A 20,921-nucleotide genomic window follows, 5' to 3' on the forward strand; every position below is an offset into this window, starting at 1 on the left:
TTTAATCCAGAGTAGCGGCAGCTGATTTTGATTTTCGTAAATATGCATAATCAGTCAGTGTTTTGTTTGCAATAAGCAAAAGCAAGAAAATGGAAATATTTAAATGCAGTGCCAGAGAAAATATATTAGTAGCTACTCTGGTAACTCTACTGTATAATCACACCATCAAAATGCACTGTATATTTCTAGTGTTGGATTTATTCCTGTGGATATTTATTAATCAAAGCCTGTCCACCTGTTGCTTTTTAAACATTGTGACCATTAGAACCATTGTGACCCAAACCATAACAAAAACCATGAAAAGAGCAAATTGGTTCATACTAGGTTTTAAACTAGCAGCCCACGGATCACATGTGGTCCCCCAATCAATTTCATGCGACCAGTCACTTAATATCAAGTTATTTTCCTATGTTTTTACTTATTAATAGATTTATTTTGATTCATAAATAAGTTTATATTGTGAACTATTCATAGTTCCATGTCAAAACAAATGCTTTTATTTTGAAAGTATGTGAAGTATTATCATAAGTATTGTTATTTTGATAGATACACCAAATTATAAATGGTATGCATTTGTATTTTAATAAATCTTAATTTTTAAATAGTAAACCAAACAAATCATCACTAAAATAATGGCTGACCTATTGTACCTTACCAACATGGCTGCGTGCTTTGTCCACGGGACGCTTGCCTGCGTCACTGCCGAATAAAACCGAACGCACCCGAAGAGCCAAGTATGTAAACAAGGTCATCCACTGCAGCAGAGACACAGTCCAAACACTTTGTGTCGCGTTTCTGATACAAGACTAAACCTGAGACAAGAGGAAAGTGCAACAGCAGACGATAACAAGGTAGGAAACAATGCGTCATGTGATTATGTTGTTCTTGGTTACAGCGAGGTGGACGCAGTGAGACGCCTTATTAAACGACATTACAAATACATAGAACACATACACGTACGTAAATGTCCCACTCTGTTAGATTCATAGCAGACATAAAAGTCAAAATGCACCACAAAATTGCCGCAAAGTCACACGTCAGGTGTGTGTGTGTGTGTGTGTGTGTGTGTTTACATCCTGCGCAGTCATCAGTTTGTCTGGGTCGCTCTGACTGCAGAAGCTGCATGGTCACGTTTCCCCACACGCTGGTGACAGAGCATTTTCTTACAAAAAATATTCTTTCAAATCTTTCAATAGTATTTTGCAAATGTTATTATAATTATGATTATTAATGAATCCCGTGCATATGAAACTTGAATAATACAGCTTAATGGAGCTAGATTGAACAGATTGAGACAGAATGGGGCGAAACAAACATGATGAAATACTTTCCTTATTCCAATTAATTCCATCCATCTTCTACTGCTTTATCCTTCACATGAGGGTTGCAGGAGGAGCTGTGCCCCATACCAGCAGACATAGGGTGAAAGGCGGGGTACACCCTGTGTGGATCACCAGTCCATCACTGGGCCACGTAGACACAAACAACCTATTCGAATTAATTCATTCACACAATCCTCTCATGTCTGGTTTGACATTGAAGCCTGTTCAGAGTGGTCATAACTGCTTCAGTGACAACCAGTCTCTCACACAGGGAGAGAGGTACTAAAAATCTTATTGGCAGATAATGTTTTACACATTGGTCATGGTTCAGACTTTTCATCGCCTGGTGCTGCTCCATTTAATGATCAGTGACCTCCTTAAAGAACGCTCCAGCTGAGCACTAATGTTTCACCAGAGGAAACCTGACCCGACTGGGTTAGTTGATAATCTTTTATGTATTTGGCAGTTGACAGTCAATGTCAAGAACAAGTCAACATTCACCTTAATAAGTTACTGTGATCACACTCAGATATTTGTTATCTAAACAGACACGTGAACTTTCCATCATGTGCTTAATGATTTACATGACATGCAGGTGTTGAGGACTGAAGTGTTACTGTTGCAGTGATGAAACTGGTATTAGATATACATCACGCGTCACCTCTGATAGTCCACCTTTAAAGGTCCAGTTAAGTGCGTTCTATCAACACAAATTGAATACAATATTTGCAATTGTTTGCAATAGTGTGTTATGACCTGAATGTACACTACAATCACAGATAGTTCACTTCATCAAATGGAGGATAAAATAAAGAGTTTGGTAAACGAGACATGGTGAGGTTTTATTATCAACACTAACCTTTCTTTATTTGTGTTTTTCACTGTTTAGGTATCGCTTACTGAGTGGCCATCATGATGCAATGTTTTCACTTCATGGCGAAGCCGACCAAAAACCTGGCGGCCAAGATAAAGGTGATTAATTTGGATGCACAATAAAAAACAAACACAGTGTGTTCAATGTGCAAACTTGTTTTGCTCCTGGTAGATGGTTCAGCTTGAAGTAGACAGTTGACATGAAAACATTCTTCCTGTAGCGCATGACTGCATCGCATGTATTCCCCCTATTCTAGATCTGGCTATTTAGAATCAGGCAGTGTCTGCAGAGAGCTGATGATGGAATGAAATGAGGTTGAGAGTTTGGAGGGAGGAGTGAGTTCTTGTTTCTGCTGACAGGAAAATGTTCTCTATTTCTCTGCAGGAATCACAGAAAAAAACCAAGAAGGACAAAGGAGAGCTTCTGGATGAGGATCAGCTGTTTGTTTTGGATCTGGCTAGAGAGCTCAGCCGAGTGTGCCAGGTACAACCTCTTCTACATTCTACACGTCTGTAGAGAACCACCTGTTGCCCTTTCAGTACTGACTTGTCTGTAATTGTGAGGTTGTAAACAATATGAAGGTGATCTGATCTACTCACAGATCAAGTCATACTAAGAGTTGTGCAGCAAGATTCACATCAGAAGCAATTATTATAATTTGTACCTTTTTCTGTGTTTCTCTCTCTCCCTTTTCTCTCGGCAGGGGTCTTCAGTGCTGGAGCACATCTGGAACGAGGATGACATCTGGTCAACTCCTCTCTGCAGGGTTTTCATCCTACAATGGGCCTTGATGCTGGAGAGCAAGGTGCTTAATCAACAAAAAAACTAAATGATTAACTTCCAGAAGAAAGTAGAGAAGATCACATTGCTTATTCAACATATAGGAGGTCAATTCACTACATACCTTTATGTTGTATTAGCAGAATAAGCCCATGCAGACTGATGGCTGGCCAGCAATGGAAGACTGGAAACAGCCTGACATGATAAATGAACAAGATGTGCTGCAGGCCAAAAACATGATCCTCAACTGGATCAAGGACCTGAGAGCTCAGCCTGAGGTGAATCTTTAATAAGAAATAAAAATCTGTTTTCTGTTCACCTGACCTGAATTCAGGTTCAACTTATTTGCAATGGTCATTTTACAGCAAAGTGTGTGGCCTGGGGAGCCTGTGGCAAAAGTCCTGGAGGACCTGCAGTCAGCCTGGCGCTGGGGCCGTGTCCCCAATCTGCTGACTGCTATGGAACTGGTCATGTGGACTTTAATGCTGCAGCAGCCGGAAAAGGTAGGGATCCTTGTTATGATACACACTGTGTGCTTTACCCTTCCTCACTTTGTTGTTCAGGTGTAAAAATAGCTGTCATGGCGTGTGTTTCTGCAGGACAACATCCCACAGCAGTGGCTCTTGTGGAAGCAGAGGACTCAGAACATAGGTATCTACATTGAAATGGAATTAAGGTGAATTTTCTTGTATATTTGTAAACTTTCACACATTTATGAGTCTGTAATTTTCTCATTTCAGGTGCCATATCCTACATCCCTCAACCAGGTAAGTAATCAGCATACAAACTGTAAACCTCATCTGTTTTATGTAAACTGATGAAAAGCACTGAACAATTTTTGCAAAATCAAAATATATAAGAACGTAGGAGAAGCTATATTAAATTTGTAGTAAAGCAGAAAGCATCCAAGTGAACATACTTGCATTGTCTACTGCTTTATCCACATGAGGGCTGTAGGGCCACTGGAGCCATACACAGATGACACAGGGCGAAAGGTGGGGTGCACCCTGGACAGGTTGCCAGTCCATCACAGAGACAAACAACCATTCACTCTCACATTCGCACCTACAGTCAATTTAGAGTGTCCAATTTACATCTTGTTTTTGGACTGTGGGAGGAAACCAGAGTATCCAGAGAAAACCCATGCAAACTCCATACAGAAAGATCTTTGGTCTTTTCTTGCTGCAAGGCAACACTGCTAGCCACTACATCACCGTGTGGCCTTCGAGTGAACAATAATAATAAAAAAACACCAAAGTAACACCCATACATATATTATATGGCACATACATGTTTTATGTCGCATAGATACAAATATGTGAGCAGGACAATTTCAGTACAACCAACCTATTCAGAACGAAACCTATGGTCTCAGCCATAAATATTGATAATACAGCTAATGTGTACACACTGAAAACACAATTTTACATGGAAAAATCTACTCTGTGTCAGTATTCACTCATCAGTTACGATGAAAATCTTCTTTTTCTGCAGTGTGGGACTGGATCTCAGATGCTGCAGGTACAGGATTCAGTTCACTATTAACATGCTTGTCAGTATAATCTTTGTTGAATCTGTCTACTGACTCTAACTCTTCCTCACCCCTGTAGTTGAGGTGACACTGGATCTGGACTCAGCCAACCCTGATCTGCTCATCTGCAGTGACGAGAAAAGGATGCGTTGTGGCTTTGAGAGGAAGGATGTTCCCAACTACCACCAACGCTTTGATGGCTGGTGGTGTGCCGTAGGAGTGCAGGGTTTTGGCTCTGGGCGACACTACTGGGAAGTGGAGGTGGGTGAGCGGGACTGGCGACTGGGTGTGGCTAAAGAGCCATCCCTCCGAAAAGGCTTCAAATCGCTTAACACCAACACAGGGTACCTGACCCTGCGGCTGGAGAGAGGCACTGAGCTGAAGGCACTTACTGTGCCCTTCACAGCCCTGCCACAGGGTCTTATCCCCCGCAAAGTGGGCATCTACCTTGACTACGACCAAGGCCAGCTGTCCTTTTATGACGTGGACAAACACTTGCACATTTACACCTACAATGAGAGCTTCACTGAGAAGCTGTTCCCGTTATTTGGTACGGTGGAGATCCTGAAGGATCTGGTGATCAGGGCCCCACCAGATAAGACCCAATGTCTCTGGTCCTCATCCTGTCTCTGGAGTTAAGTTTCCTTCTGTCATCTCTCCCTCTAAAATCCAGTAGACATAATATAAAAGCGTAAGAAAGATATGAAACTCAGAAATCCTGATGTAAAAGATCATTAGAAGCTCCACTATGTCACTGTATGAGCTGTACTGCTGCTGCTGCTGCTTCAATGTGATAGTTGCTACCAATCTCTCTCTATATAGGGTTATCATGTTCCACCTCTTGCTCACATGCATAATGTATTTTCATATTGTATATTTGAAATAATGCCTATTGTATTAATGTAATATTTTGTGCAGTGAATCCTGCATTGTGAATGCACTATATGAATATTAAATAAACCAACTGTGACTTAAAATCACTTAAATTTCTGTTGGTTCTTTGGTGAAAGACTGCACTGTTTTGCAACAAAAATCTGAATCTCAATGTTATCTGAATCTCTCTCTGTTCCGTAAGACATTACACACACTCTCGCTTGTTACTCTAACCTCATCATATACATTGACAATAAAGCTTTTCACCCTACTCTAGTATATCACATAATAAAATATAGGACAGAAAACAACATTAGAGATGAACAGAATGTAAAGTGTTTACAATTTCAATGCATTTTGATGATTTTGATTTGATTATAGATTAAACTTCAAAGAGAAATATGTAGAAGGGATTGAGTGACGTTTTGCTGGTGAAGAAATAAATGCATAAAAGCTGAAAAAAAAACCCGAATTGGATGTTATTTTCAGCTTCAAACATGCATGACTGACGATATTAATGACGTCCTAATGATGTCATCGGTGAGCGACAAACTCCTGTAATTCCTCTGATTGGCTAACGCGACTTCACGCCCCTATCCGTCATCAGTCTGTCGTGACCAATCAGAGTTAGGAAACGGGGCGGGTCTTCGCGCAGCTCCGGTGTTTGGGAAAGTCGACGAGGCACTGGTGACAGAAAGACAATGACAAAAAGTTTAAAAGAGGCTTTAAAAACCCACTTTGGGTTCGACAGCTTCAGGACTAAACTGCAGGAAGATGTTGTCAAAGCGGTCGCCAGAGGTGAGTGAGTCAGCAGTCTGTTCCACTGCTCTCTCTGTGGCTTTGTGTATAATTAGCTAACGCTAGCTGGCGAATGATGAGTTCACTGACGTTTGATTACACGAAAGTGAATGAGAGTTGTCTTTCACAAGAAATGCTGCTCTTGCAATGGCAACAGTAATATATGTGTTGTTTCTTTCTGTGTGCAGGTGACAGGGACGTGTTTGTGTGCATGCCTACTGGTGCAGGGAAGTCCCTGTGTTACCAGTTACCTGCATTGCTGGCTGATGGCATCACTCTGGTTATATCCCCACTCATCGCTCTCATCCAGGTCAGTCTCTGTCTGTGTGTCAGGCCCTGGACATAATGACTGCATGGAAGGCTGTTAAAAATGTTTTTAATAACATTAAATTAATGCCTCACTTTTTTCTGTACATAATATTGTTATGTATGCAGTGCTGTGCAAAAGTATTAGGCCATTATTGTACAGCATAGTTATTTATCAATCACTTTATTGGAACATATACTGGAAACATATTCAGGTCAGTCAGACAACTCGCGATTGAATGTTAAACTGTTTATTGCATGAGAACACTAATGGTTATGTTTGGCGTCCAGGCTCCGACTTAAGCACTCCCTCCAGAGATTTTACATTGACATATCTGGGGGTGACCAGCATCAAGCGTCTTGAACCCCCTATGGAGCCTGCAGGTGGATGCTGGGGTGGTCCTGGTGGTGGGGCATAATACATGAGCAGTAACAGCAGCACGGGGCAGCAGTAGTGCTGAAGAGCAGAGGGAGAGATGGGAAAATTTGCAGCTTAAATAGCACGCCAATTGAGAGGGGTTGCACATGAGACGTGTCTTATGGACAGTAAAATACAGCTTGAGTTGGCTGCCTGAACTTGCTCACCGGCTCGGCATATTTTTGTTAGAAAAAAACAGCTTGTGTCACAAATTTAGTGTGACCTACCCTTCCACTTGAACAGTAACATGACCCTGGCTCTTTTAAACCTATAGTAGAAGCCTATTTAATGTTATTGGTAAAACCTGTGTTTGTTGTACCATTTCATTATATCCACTGTTTCTGCCTCTGTGTCTGTGTCTGTCTCTGTCTCCACCCCACCAATGCAAACCCCTAAGATATATGTAATATTTTCTCTGCATTCTCTGCTCAGTATGTGTTGCTCCTTTCTGTGTGTCTTCCCAGGATCAAGTGCAACGCCTGAAGGATCTGAACATCCCTGCCTGCTCCATTAACTCCAAGCTTCCAGTAGGCGAGCGCCGTCTAATCATGACCGACCTGGAGAGCAGCAGCCCCAGGCTGAAGCTCCTCTACATTACCCCAGAGATGGTGGCTTCTCCCTCTTTCCAGCCTTGCCTGACAGGCCTTTGTTCCCGTGGCCTGCTGTCCTACCTGGCAGTGGACGAGGCTCACTGCGTCTCTCAGTGGGGCCACGATTTTAGGCCAGACTACCTCAAACTGGGTAACCTGCGCGCTCGCTTGCCTGGAGTTCCCTGCTTGGCACTGACAGCAACAGCCCCCAAGAATGTACAGGAAGACATTGTTCAGTCCCTGAGGCTGCACCTGCCTCTTTCCTTTGTTACACCTGTTTTTCGCAGTAACTTGCACTATGATGTGATCTTCGCGGAGCTGCTGCCGAACCCTTATGTTCATCTACATGCCTTTATTAAGAAGGCACTAGCAGTGAGCAGTGGGTCTAATGGACAGGTCAGTAGACTGCAGACTGTAAGGTGTTGGGTACTAATTTCTTCTTCTCTTAGACCATAGAGCACCATCTTTACCCCCTTACTCATCTGTATTTTGTCACATTATTATTTATTAATAATATGTATTTATTGAATAATTTATTGAATATATATATATGTATATATATATATATATATATATGTGTGTGTGTAGATAAGAAAATAGTTTCGAAATGATCTCAAACTCATTTTTGGTACAGTGTCTTGTTCATTTACAGACAACATACTCTACTGTACTGCAGATATGGCATTGTGTCTCTGACTGATAGTTGATAGTTGATAGTATAATTCTTTTTTGCATGCATGAGAAAGGATACAAAAAATTATTAATAGTGTAGCAAAAAAAGTAATAAAAAATGAAAATATATTACTGGACAATTATGATAAGTGTGAAATGGGATATGGAACATTTAAATATGGATAGAGTATATAATACATACTACATGTAAGGTAGCACTTAAATTCTATTTCAGTGCTCTGAATCTGAAGAAAACCCTGGTGTGACCTTTTTCATTTGAAACGGAAGCAAATTTAGATGAAGGAATTTAATATCAGTCTTCATGTCGGATCTGATGTGAACAGTATGCTAAGACAATACAGTATGCTAAAGGCTGGGTATTTTACAATTACAGAATGGAAATGGTCTTTAACTCAAATGTTACACATCAGCTGTGACGCATAACAAAGTCACATTCTACAGATTTTTCTAAACAATTAGAAAGGGTGCAGTGAGACAAAACTATTTAGTAGCATACATTTCTTGTTTGATACTGAAAATGAAAATAATTTCTCTAAAAAGTGCTGGTGTTTGTTAACAGGGCTGTGGGATTGTTTACTGTCGGACCAGGGAAGGCTGTGAGGTGGTGGCCCACCAGCTGACCAAGCTTGGGGTCTCGGCCAAGCCGTATCATGCAGGTGAGGGTGTTTTTATTCTGAAGTTTGTTTGGGATTAGAAAATAGCACAATTCAAGGCTGAAGTGTTTGACTTCTGCTCTGACAGGCTTGAAAACTGGAGATCGCACAGACGCCCAGAACGAGTGGATGCAGGGGAAAGTGTTGGTGATTGTTGCCACCATCAGCTTTGGCATGGGAGTAGATAAGGCCACTGTCAGGTGAAGCAATGTCAGAGTTTTCCTGTGTTTGCTAATTTTGTGCTGCCTACTGCATTTAAAACTGTAGTCTGTAAGCCCACACAATCATGATTATCTTTCAGTTTTGTGTTTCTCAGGATGGCACATTTCAGATATAGTGATATTCCAGTGCTGCAAACAGGAAGTGATTTATTTTGACAGAGTCAACAGCTAGTAAAGCGAGATGTCTGCAAAAAGGTTGGAGCATGACTGAAAAGAAATACCAATGGAAAGTTTCAGAAGTGAATTCTGCTCAAACAATCCAGCCCCCACCCACGCATGCGCTGCCTCTAATACACTCAAACATTCCATTAGTCAGGTCTGATAGTACTGTTGGACTAAGTATTTTTTACAGTCTTTCTGCTAAGGAAGACCAAACAGGCAGAATAACATCTATAACACCAATCACCAGAAGTTACAAAAAAGAGCTTTAGGTTTGTACAGTAAGTGCTGATGTGTTTGTCAATCCTGCAGATTTGTAGCTCATTGGAACCTCGCTAAGTCTTTGGCCAGTTACTACCAAGAGTCTGGGCGAGCAGGGAGAGACGGCCTGCCATCCTCCTGTCGCATATACTATTCCCGGAGGGACAAGGAGCAAATAAACTTCCTCATCCGTCAGGAGATTGGCCGCAAACAGGTCAGCACAGCAACAACAAGGACTCAAAATATAAGAAAATAGATTAATGTCAAACTTTGTGAACATTTCTCAACTACCGTTCTATAGGCGAAACGTGGTACTGCAAAGGAGTTGGACAAAACAGCCATTACAGACTTTGAAGCCATGGTGTCGTACTGTGAGCAAGAAAGGTAAGTGGTGTAGGGGAGGAAACATCTAGAGACACTTGTGTATAATGTCTTTCTGGAACTAAGATGAGTTGTTGTTTTTCTCAAAGTAAAGTAATTATTTATTAAATCTGACTCCAATTGATTAAAATACATTTCTGATTAAATATCGATGACAATTAAAAGTTAGCCTGTTTACCTTAAGCAAGCTTTTAAGGATTGAATTCTGCTGCTAAGGAGTCTAAAACTGACTTTAGTTCAGGGATGGCAGGTTTTAGAACATAACTCTATAGTTACAGAACATGATACTCTACTACTTTTCTATTCTACTCAGAGGTTGAGGGTATAAATGTTACCTAAAAAAACTTACCACATAACTAAAGACTTAATAACAGGAAACAGATCCTTTGCTAACAAAATGAAATCACAACAAGGTAATATCAGGAATTAATGGTTAACATACAAGTTTATTACAATGTACAAAAGTGAATAAGCTATAGCCAGCATAAACCGATATTTACAGCACACTTGATGTGTGGGAGTTCTGGTAAGCAGTTCAACTCCCAGAGTGAATCTTCTTTCTTTCCTTAAATATCCATCCAGGACATAGACACTCCCAAATACTCACCAAATGGTAATTTGCATCAAGACACAATTCATCTGAGCACCTTTCAATCATCGGAGATATATGACAATGAACCACTCTGACCTGATCACCTCTCGCACTGAGGCCATGTGACACACAATGTTTGAATGTTTTTTAGAGGGACCAAAGTGGGATCCACTAAATTCAATCATGAGTGATTAATTCAATTACAATCATAATCAAAAACACAATACACACAAAGTGGTTCCTTCCAGCCTCGGAGGGGAAACTTCCATTATTTCAGAGATGAGATTCTAGGGTGGGGATTGAACTGTTTTACAGTGGCTAAAAAACAAAGTGAAAGTGTGCCATTATTACATTATCTAATTTCCCTTTGCACAAAAGCAGCATGCACATGTATAATCTTCATCGCATACATGCTATTACAGGTTATGAACAGCAGAGGGCGGACTTTATCTCTATATGCTTCATACATAGAGCAATATGAAGAACCTTCAGATCTGGAGCAGCTTCCTCCCTCCTGAGAATCTGTCATGCGAATCTGTTCCCAATCCTCAAAGTCTTATTATCATTTTACTACTCATATTGGACACATTATTTGCCTGCATGAGGGAAGTTGCAGCTGGGGTTGGTCTTCCTGCCTTTTTTTCACTTCAAAAGAGTTCTTGTTGACTTGTAGAGTGCAGGGATGCTCCAAAGAATGTGGATTGTCCTGCAACGCTGACAGTGTTAGCAGGTGTGTCTGGCAGCCAGTCAGGATACCGTTCTTAGTATTTTGGCAGTTGCTTTGTTATTGAAGGGTTGTGCCTCTTCAGTGCAGCCCAACACACCCTGTATGGGGCTTCACAGACAGCAGTCTTTAATGCTGGCTGATAAATGACGTGGCTTTGACTGTGCAGGATTTACAGTTCTTGGGAGAGCTGTAGAGAAACCCTGCTATTGTGTATGTTTTGCGCTTGGGAGTTTAATATCCAGAAATTGTCTCTCTTGTCTCCCCTTCATGTGGCGCACATTTTCTCAGATGGTAGGGTTCTTGTTCTTCCGACAGCAGGGGCAGCAGGGGCAGCAGGAGCAGCAGGTCAGGCAGGTCAGTACCACCATGAGCACGATCACCACTGTGGGACAGCAGAGCAACAGGATGACAACCACCTCAGCCTTTAGATACAAATATTAGAGCGTTTTCATACTCACAAATGAAGATTAGCAAGACGAAGAAAGCCCCCAGCTCTATATCATTCGCTTTGGGCAGATTCTGCAGCTTCATCCATATCCTGCTCAGAAGGGTCAGCGTCTGTTCTCCGGCATCCATCCTATAGACAATGGAGAAATAGGGCGGATGTATTTGCACTCTAAAGGTCAAGCTTGACTTTGGTTTACACAGGATTTCACTTTATTTGCCTGTGCTTAATGTCATCAGGATGTAACTCCTGTTACTGGACACCCTCAGTGTGGTAGGGCGACACTGTTGGTGTGTTGACACTAGTGCATGGTTTTCTGCTGTTGATGTAGGGACATGATGAGGTGCCGCTGAACAGTTTTTCATTCTGTGGTTTTTAATAAAGACAGTAGGAGGATTACAGTGAGAGCTTTACTGTTGGAGTGAGCAGGTGTGGAGTATGTGGTGTTTATATTGTAGCGAAGCAGGTGACAGAGAGCCGGTCTGTTTACCAAGGTCATGATACAGAGGGAGGTTCTGATTACTTAAAGTCTGTTAAGATGACAAAAAAGTTCTTTACTTTCCTTATTGTGCAAAGACTGTAATGTGTTTACAATAATATGTTGTTTTAATGGCTGCCGTAATCATTAAAAGTTAAAAGTTATACATGATTTACTGTTCTGCTCAGTAAATGACATGGGTGTGACTCTTTTGTGGTTCAGCTATTTGCTGGTTTTGAAAGCAGCAGATTACACTGCATTGCAAAACATGGTTAAAGAATACCAAGACTTTTGTTGAATGTCGAACATTGTTTAAAAAATAGTTTTGAAATTGAGGTAATTGGTTTAATTTCCTTCTTGCCAAAGGCTTCCATCAGCAGTGTTAACTGGAAACAGGCGTCTACTAAAAAACAAAAAACAAAACTGTGTCCGACTGATTCCAAACCAAAATCTAAAAAGTCTTTTGACACACTTTTAGATAAATTACTTTTCTTGGTATGTGTGTTCATCTTAGATCTTGTTTATCTCCAGTTTTGGATATTAAATTAAAATCTGTGGGGAATAAATATGCACATTTACATGTCACGTCTCTGCTGTTATTTAATTCAGAATTGTCTGCATCAGGCAACCCATTGATTCTGTGTTTTATTTAATGATGAACGTTGTCATATACAAATCTTGTAATCATACTTTTTAACTTCTGCTACTCCACCGTCTTCTTTTAAAGTGGATGAGTTCAAATAGTCCCTGTGTGTCTGCATGTAAATAGTCTTTTTTTTCCTTTTCTACACATTCTCCTCAGTCTTCCCAGCCTTCAGTATTTCTCAGGTATTTTGTCCCACAAACACATCTAAACACACGCACACATGTTCTCACAGTGAGAGGAATTTACCTGTGGGTGAGATTCCTTGCTGTTTTCACACACTCAGACAAGCCCAAATTGAAGTCAGCAGACCGGTTGATGAGGAGGAGACGGCAATGAACGTGGCAGGAGTTACCTGCTGAGTGTGTGAGTGCAGTAAATTATCCACAGTGCTCAGACGCTGCCTGAAATTAGCACTCGTGTGAGATTAGGCTTAGAAGAGATAATTCCTCAGATAGAGTCGAGTGTCTGCACGTGAAGTTGATGAAAAGGGAGATGACCAACAAAAACAAACCCCAGTCACTGCTTCTGTTGTCCTCTTCTCTTAATTAACTCTCTCCTTCCTTTGAGCCTTTTTAATCTGCTCTGCTCTCTCGTCAGACTTGTTCCTTCTTCCTTTTGGTGGTTTTTGGTTCTGACTCACAGAATAATCATCTGCTGTGGCGTTGAACTGTGAGCCTTACTTTAGTTTGCATGCGTCCAAGGCAGCCCGAGAGTGACTGTTGCTTCACAGACTCTTTGTTTTCCTCTCTGTCTTTCCCCACCTCCTTTGCTATGATTGCTCCTCTCTCTTTCACGACTGTGGAGGCAGTGTTTCCATTTTCCAGCAAGGTAGTTAGTATGAAGTTGAAGAAGACGGCTTGTCTAATGAGCTGCTTTCTCTCTGTGTCTGTGTGGTGGTTGTGTGACTATTGATTGTTACATAACACTCAATCTGATATGGGAGTGAGAGGTCTTTAAAAATAGAGTGTAAACAACTACATGTAAATGAGCAAAGTTAATGAACAAAAAACAATCACAAAGCAGAAAGGAGGTTAGCTGTTCAGTGTCCACAAACCTTTCATGTGAAGGTGCTGGAATAGGATTAAAAACCACTTTCTAAAACAAAGAGTTTTTTTTTTATTCTAATGGTCGTTTGATATCTATATAAAAAAGTGCAGATTGCTCTATTTATGCTAGTGTTAGTATATCATTTACATCATGTGACAAGAGAACTATATTTGGCTTTTTTCTTTTTTTTAATAGAAATATTGATCTTTGTTACACAACAACTAATAGATCAGTCATGTGCTAGAAACCCGTCAAAATGTGTGTGTGTGTGTGTGATGGTGAGGTGTGCGCACAAAAACATGACCAGTCTTTACGAGTAAAATACAAAGTCTTTATCATGTAGCTGACTTCATTGTCATGCATCTATTTTTTTAATTATTTAAACGTTTAGGAGCTGTATTCCATTACATCTCATTTCTAACGTACAGTGTCTCTCACCTACCCGACAGTTGTCGCCATGCCATCATCTCCAAGTTCTTTGGGGACAAGGCGCCAAACTGTGCTGGTGCCTGCGACTGCTGCCGCAACCCTAATGTTGTACGAGCCCAGCTGGAGAAAGCGGCCGTCCTTAGCACCAAGACCGGGGCCGCTCAGAGCAACACGCCTACTGGACCATTTGGTTTCCAGAAGGGTGTATACGAAGGTGGAAAGAAGGGATACGGCTTTGAGAGGCAGGACAACTTCAGTGACTTTTCTGAAAAAGTTGATTTGATTTGTCCCGCTTACATTTCAAATAGCCTGTAGACTAACACTGGTGTCACACCTCCTTGTAGGTATGATGAAGAGGACTCCGGCAGTGGCGAAGAAGATTCCTTGAAAAGGAAAACGGAATTTTCTCACCTCTTCAAGAAGCAGATGAAAATAAGAAAGGTGATTTGGAAAAGTCAACACACACAAACAGAAGTACACTCCATACATCTGCTTGCCAGCTGTGGGCAGTAGAAAGGCTGGGAGGGGGGTGTCGGGGACAGTGTAAGTGCAGCCTGTAGGAAATCACTCCCACATGTTGCGGAGCTGGCACTGCACAGAAGAGAAACTGTTCCTCGGCAAGTCCAAATGAGGGTTGGCCAAACAGTTTACGACGCCACACCAGTTAAACTAAGGAATGTCAGAAACCAAACATACTGTAAACAACAAAGACAGCATTATTGAAATGGACATCCATCTTGATGTCACCACTAAGAACTACAGTTAAATGTTAAAGACACTAAAGAGTAGATTTAAGTGATGCTTAATGCAAAAACACTACATACCCAAATACACACCTTGACAAATATGGCAGTTAACTGAATTTTGATCATTGGAGTAGGATCATTTTAGTTATTAGTTTAGTTTATATTAGTTTATATTAAACACGTTTCATGTGTATGTAGCATTAGCAAAAAGATCACTTTTTGATTCCCTGTGATTCCCTGTACAAATGTTTAAGTAGACAGGTTAAACAAAATTTCCTTTAAAGCATATTTATAACTTATGCTTTAGAACAGTAATAACCACTGATTCTAAATTAGAATCAGTGGTACCCTTAAAAATACCAGTGATGCAGACACTGGATCTGTTTGAAGATGCATCTTCAGAGGTTCAAGGCAAGACTTTTCTTTGGGCTTTGAGGTATAGGTCTACTAAAGCTGTGTATGTTATTTAGGGATGTTTTATCATTGTATTAGGATGCTTCATGATCACTAATCTGTGGCTTTTTTGTTGTGCAGTGTTTATTTCTTTTATGGTTTTACCAAGAGCTCAATTTCAAATTCATTTTTTATATTTTAAAGAGAATTGTATGCATGCTTTATTATTTATTATTCATGTGAGGCAATAACATTGTCATCTTACCTACTCTGGTAAGTGGTAAACCATTCCCTTAACCCAGCTAGATGTTAGCGTCCCTGTTCCTCCTGTAGATGGAGCCTAAGTAGGCTCTGCAAAAGATAATGGCAAGAATACATTGCTGCACTGTTTAATTTTAATCTGTAAAATATCTAAAACTACCTTCTGCCTGTGGTTGTGTTCTTTTTTTTTAGGGAACTGATGGTCAGAGGGAAGATTTTGTTGCTCCAGGTAATTTTGTGGTTGAAAGTTATATTAGGTCATATATCCTGTATTAATTTGTATATTTGACAACATGTTTAATGCGGAACAAAACATATTAATACTGTGCCCTTTGTACACCTCTGAATGATACACCATGTGTGTGACTTGTGCCAAGAGGAAGTAAAAACATCCTTTCCTGGAAATTGTAGTTTTATGACAGAGGTGCTGGTCAAACAGTCCGATGAAGATAAGAGAGAGCCATTTGTCATTAGACGACACTAAAGAATTATGCCCTTTAAATCATCTTAATTATAAAGAATGCTCACTGCAAAAACCTTAACTAATCAAACATGAGAGGATAAGAATGATGATTCAACATTATACTGTTCCTTTTTTGTGTGTCATAAACATTCCCACATAATTTTTTATCTTCACAAGTTGGGTTTTGAATACATGAACATGGCCAGCTGGTTTGTTGTGTAATTTAACTACTGTTTCCTTCTGTGCAGACGCTGGTTGCCTACTCAAAGACGCCAGCAGCCAGAGGATCCCAAAGCTCACTGTAAAGGTACAGCAGAGCACTCGAACGCTGCAGACACATTCCTCATACCCACTGCACTCATTAGCACGTCTGAAGGAATCCAGTGACTCGCGTGTCATGTGATGTGAAAGGAGATGTTGTTGGCTGTCTTTGAATTTAACACCACTGCTGTGAATAGATCTGCTAATCAGTGCCAAGCAAAAGGGGTCACAGCAGATCAAATTAATTTACTCACAATAAAAGGAAAATAACATTAAAAAGCAAGTACAACAATGAACAATTTTTTATGAAAAATCTAGTCAAAAAGTAAACATCCTGTTTTAACTTTGAAATAAAACAAAAGATGCAAATAAAACAGCAAAATACAACACAGGGTGGAATAAAATAGGAAAAGTCTTGAGTCAAGGGGTTAAGACCCTGTTTTAACTTTAGAATAGACTAAAAGTGCAAATGAAACACAACACGGGTGCTGTACATATGTATTTTAAATTAAATCTTATACAAATGATAATATGTTCATCTCATTTTGTACTGTAAAATATGTGAATCATTTAAGTATCTGAAATGACGATATTTTCTGTCACTTAGTCACTTTAGTAAAATAAAGTCTGAACCATGTCTAAACTGGTTCAAAAACTGAAGTCATGTGATCACAACCTTTAAGCCAGTATTTCTCACATTAAAACATCACCCACACAAATGTCCTTTGTAATTGTATTGTATGTTTATTTTATTAGTTAATAGGAACAATGCATGATTTCTTCGCTGTACCAGAGTTACCCATATGCTAATTTGTATCAATCATCCTGTTTTCCTTATGAAGCATCTGCCATTTTATGTCAGCACAGTTTGTTATTTAAACAATTGAAATCTTTACTAGGCCAGAGAGCACTGCCTGTACCTCTTGGAAGATGCTTTACATGGCCACCAGGAGGCACAAGACATGCACAGGTAATCACTCTGCATGAATCTCAATTCTTATGCAGTACATTTTCTTCAGAAAATGAAGTGAACTATCACCGCTCTCCTTGTCTTAGCGGTGACACTCTGTCTTTGGCAGTGGATATTGAACACGAGGTCTTCAAGAAAAGCAAGTCCTCTAACTTGTACAAAGCTGCTGTACTGAAGAAGGTAAGTCCTTAGATGTTCTGCCGTTGATGTGAAGAAGACTAGCGCTTAACCCCTCTGTTATTCTGAAGGTGGCAGAAATGAAGAAAGAAGCGCCTCCTTCAGCTGGAGGAGGTGACACGAGTAACAGCAGCAGGGAATTTGGAGAGGTTGAGACGACACCGAAAGGGGAGGCATCCACCTCCTCTTCTTCGTCCTTTTCTGAGGATCTGCAGGGATTCACGTCTGCATCTGAAATCTACTCGGTAAGATTACGTTCTCTAGCATTTTATTGTGGAATGACTGCAAACTCTTCAGTTATAAACACTTTTATAAACACACAGTTTTTCTATGATTCCTCCAGCTGAAGCGTAAGAGGGTAGGAGCAGGCCTAAGAGGCTCATCCAACCCCTTCATAACTGCCAAGGAGCTGCTGAAGTCCTCCATGATGGATACTGCTTTGAACAAAGGGTCAGAGAGTGGCGGGGTTTCTCATAACAGCTCTGGAGGCTTCCTAGAGTCAAACACCGATAAACCTTCAGCTGTGACGTCGTCCATCAAAGCCACTGCAAATGCAGCCGCTGCCTCCATGAAAAGCCCGACCAAAGCGGGCAAAGCCTTGAGCAAGAAGCAGCAGATGCTGGCAGAGTCGGCAAAGAGTTCTCGCAACATTTCCCAGTACTTTGCAAAGAAAGAAGTTACAGAAAAAAGCCAGACGGAGCTGCAGGAGCAGGAGGGACTTCAAACTACCGCTGCGATCCAACAAGAGAACACCAGCCAGCTGGAAAACGTACATGCCAAGGTGGACGCTATGAAGAGCAGCCCTGTGGAATCAGAGACTCAGGATGTGATACTAGTAGAAAGTAAAAGTGAAGTAATCATCATAGATGATATTGAAGAGGAGCCTTCGCATCAAACGGACACTATGGAGCTGAAGGAGGTTCAGGACACAACTCATGACGATCTGAGGTCTGGTACTGAGTTGTTGAGGTGTTGTTGGCAATGTCTTCTTTTGGCTAACTTCCTGTCTGCCATTGCTGGTAGCGTTCCCCTCCTTCCTCCCTATGTCACCTCATAAACATGTTTGTTGGAGGCGGTTAGTCCAACCTCACTAACAAAGACAACCACGTTTCATTCTGCCTCCAGATTGGATCAAATGTTTTGGCTACTGTTTTGGTCACTGACTCACAGTAGCTAGTATTCCATTAAAATCTATTTTTAACCAAAGAGATTAGGTAAAAGAAAATCCACACTTGTGTGCGTTTGCATCAACGGCTGTAAAGTGAATAATTGGGAATAATATCACCAACGTAGGCAGTATTTGGTGCCAAAGTGCACAACATGGTGACTTAAAGAAAGAGCGCCAGTAGCTGCAATTTGTAGCTGCTTCCATTAATTACTGTTGTAATATTTGCATCTTGCAACAAGTGTAGGAATGCTGTGGTTTCCTCATCAGTCCACCCATTCTTCCTCTCGCAGGACGGAGGTTTCAGTTTACATTTTATCAATGCATCAACTTTTCCACTCCTTTCAAGCCTAAAAAAAAAAACTTGAATGTGATGTTTCCAATCAGTTGTTTTTATGCACAAATTTAAAATGTGTATAAGAAGTATGATGAAAATCCACCTATTGGTAGATGTCAGAACATAGAGCTGTTTTTAATGTACTTTCATTGAAGTTTTGTTTTTTTCGTGCAGGCAAAACGAACCAGAAGATCAAGCTACACCAGCTCTTATACAAGAGGTCGGTGTCTGACGCATACCCAGTCTTTTAGACGCATTTCCTGCACAATAACTGATGGTGGTAATTATTGTACTTGCAGGTGACGGACGACACGAGAGCTGACGGGGAGTCGTCTCCTCCGGTGAAGCGCAGCCGCCCTGCTGATGGCAGCAGCAAAAGAGTAACCTTTAACCCTAAAGTGCAGGAGAGAGCACTGCAACCTAGGAATGAGCCACCGAAGACGGTTACACTGAAGGAAGTGGCTGATATTGTGATCCACTATCTGGACCCTTTTTACACTCAGGGCAAGTTTGCTACGAAGGTGAGAGAGGCGATTGTCATAGTTGCAGAGAATCAGCAGTGTTGAATGAAAAGGACGTGATGTTTCAGTGGTTTTGTTTTCCTTGGTCGTAGGAGCTGTTCAAGTCCTTTGCCCGCTTCTTGTCTCACCATCTTGCAGAGGGAAGCAATCGGGGAAAAGGCCAAGGTAAGGTGCAGGGTGTAAATAATAGAAGTAAAAAAGTTGGTCTGGTGGAAACATGGAACAGCTTTCTAACATTTCTATCTTGTTGTCCATCTCTGCAGTCAAAGCTGAAGCCAAAGCTCTCATCAAGAAGTTCTTCAACCGAGTCCAGCGCTGCGAGCGCGAGGCGGACTGGACGCACCTGAAACGACCGCACAGCTATAAAGACACGGAGGAAAAGATATGATGGGAAGGGAAACCCGGCCAAACCTCTCACTCTTCATTAGTGCCTCTCATTTCAGTGATCTGACCAGGTGTCTGGTTGATTTGCTTGTTGTTGCTGCTACAGTGGTTTATGTCCATAATCAAGCCATAAAACGTGGACTGTGATGGTCTGAGAGAAGAGAATCTGCTCTGTGTGCACACCAAAATCACGTTTTCGTTACGTTTCTGCCTAAAAATAGTGTACACTTTACATCTCTGATCTCAAATTTGACTATTTCTCAAGCAGAAAGCAGACTTCATGTAACTACAAAAAGAGATCACTGTTAAGGGCTTTTACTTAAGGGCTTTCACTGTAGAGTACTACACTCAACATTCATATTTCAAGTCTATACAGTTATTATTAGGATTTATCGTCTGGGGACCATGAATGCTTGAATTTCTTTGCCAATCTGTCAAGAAGATATTTTAGTCTGGACAAAGTTGTGGATCGACAAAAGTCACTGACGTGTCAAAACCACAGTGCCATGTTAGAAACACCGTGGAAATGGATGACAGTAATGTGAAGTATACAGTATTTGACGTGAAAGAAACACTGGAAATAAATGTTTTAATGTGTGTTTAAACCACACACTTCTCTTTTGTATAGATTGTTTACTGCTGATAAATATTTTTTTACGTTTGGCTGCAGAAGAGAAAGCTAAGTAGATGACAGATACTGTATACATTTTTTTTTCTTTTTACTTTAGGTTTCCTCTTTCAGTAAAACATCATTTCTGTTGGTTGTGTTAGAGTCTCTCAGGACTGTGGAGGCCACAGTTTGTGTGATGGGATGAAGACCCAAAGAGTACTTATTTATTTTATTTTATTTTTTTACACTTTGTTTCCATATGTTTACAATAAAGTTTACACTGAAGAGGAACAGACTAACACTGTGTCCCTTATTGTGTGTTAATTAATCGCTGCTTATGTCTTTAATTAGGACAAATAGGCTTGTTGATGGGGGGGAGGGAGGAGACGCCGGTGCCGGGGACTAATGT

General features: G+C 40.8%; 2 protein-coding genes and 1 long non-coding RNA gene across 5 annotated transcripts; 2 read left to right on the forward strand and 1 right to left on the reverse strand.

The window, feature by feature from the left end:
- Positions 1–719: 719 nt before the first annotated feature.
- On the forward strand, positions 720–5,487 carry LOC131475483 (E3 ubiquitin-protein ligase TRIM69-like). 2 transcript variants are annotated; one of them, XM_058653647.1, is made up of 10 exons: positions 720–851; positions 2,212–2,294; positions 2,581–2,679; positions 2,900–3,001; positions 3,117–3,254; positions 3,342–3,479; positions 3,576–3,627; positions 3,717–3,743; positions 4,471–4,497; positions 4,587–5,487. In XM_058653647.1, exons 2-10 carry the CDS (start codon positions 2,235–2,237, stop codon positions 5,144–5,146), a joined length of 1,203 nt encoding a protein of 400 aa, XP_058509630.1. In that variant the 5' UTR covers positions 720–851; positions 2,212–2,234; the 3' UTR covers positions 5,147–5,487. The 2 variants fall into 2 exon arrangements, with proteins under 2 accessions (XP_058509630.1, XP_058509631.1); XM_058653648.1 differs by having other exon boundaries at positions 3,120–3,254.
- Positions 5,488–6,026: 539 nt separating this feature from the next.
- recql5 (RecQ helicase-like 5) lies at positions 6,027–20,811 on the forward strand. 2 transcript variants are annotated; one of them, XM_058653880.1, is made up of 19 exons: positions 6,027–6,178; positions 6,367–6,488; positions 7,367–7,888; positions 8,745–8,841; positions 8,927–9,038; positions 9,531–9,693; positions 9,781–9,863; positions 14,245–14,466; positions 14,569–14,665; positions 15,817–15,853; positions 16,336–16,394; positions 17,248–17,318; positions 17,405–17,498; positions 17,567–17,740; positions 17,839–18,443; positions 19,172–19,217; positions 19,297–19,518; positions 19,611–19,683; positions 19,782–20,811. In XM_058653880.1, the coding sequence occupies exons 1-19, from the start codon at positions 6,082–6,084 to the stop codon at positions 19,904–19,906; spliced, it is 3,021 nt and encodes a 1,006-aa protein (XP_058509863.1). In that variant the 5' UTR covers positions 6,027–6,081; the 3' UTR covers positions 19,907–20,811. The 2 variants fall into 2 exon arrangements, with proteins under 2 accessions (XP_058509863.1, XP_058509864.1); XM_058653881.1 differs by lacking the exons at positions 14,245–14,466; positions 14,569–14,665; positions 15,817–15,853; ... (7 more) ...; positions 19,611–19,683; positions 19,782–20,811 and adding an exon at positions 11,495–11,649.
- Positions 11,478–13,084, reverse strand: LOC131475637 (uncharacterized). The gene is made up of 3 exons (XR_009242520.1): positions 12,995–13,084; positions 11,638–11,756; positions 11,478–11,561 (listed from the first exon to the last, which is right to left on the reverse strand). It is a non-coding gene; the product is annotated as an uncharacterized LOC131475637 (long non-coding RNA).
- Positions 20,812–20,921: the final 110 nt, after the last annotated feature.

Source organism: Solea solea, chromosome 16 (genome assembly GCF_958295425.1).
Source record: "Solea solea chromosome 16, fSolSol10.1, whole genome shotgun sequence".
NCBI classification, from domain to species: Eukaryota; Metazoa; Chordata; class Actinopteri; order Pleuronectiformes; family Soleidae; genus Solea; species Solea solea.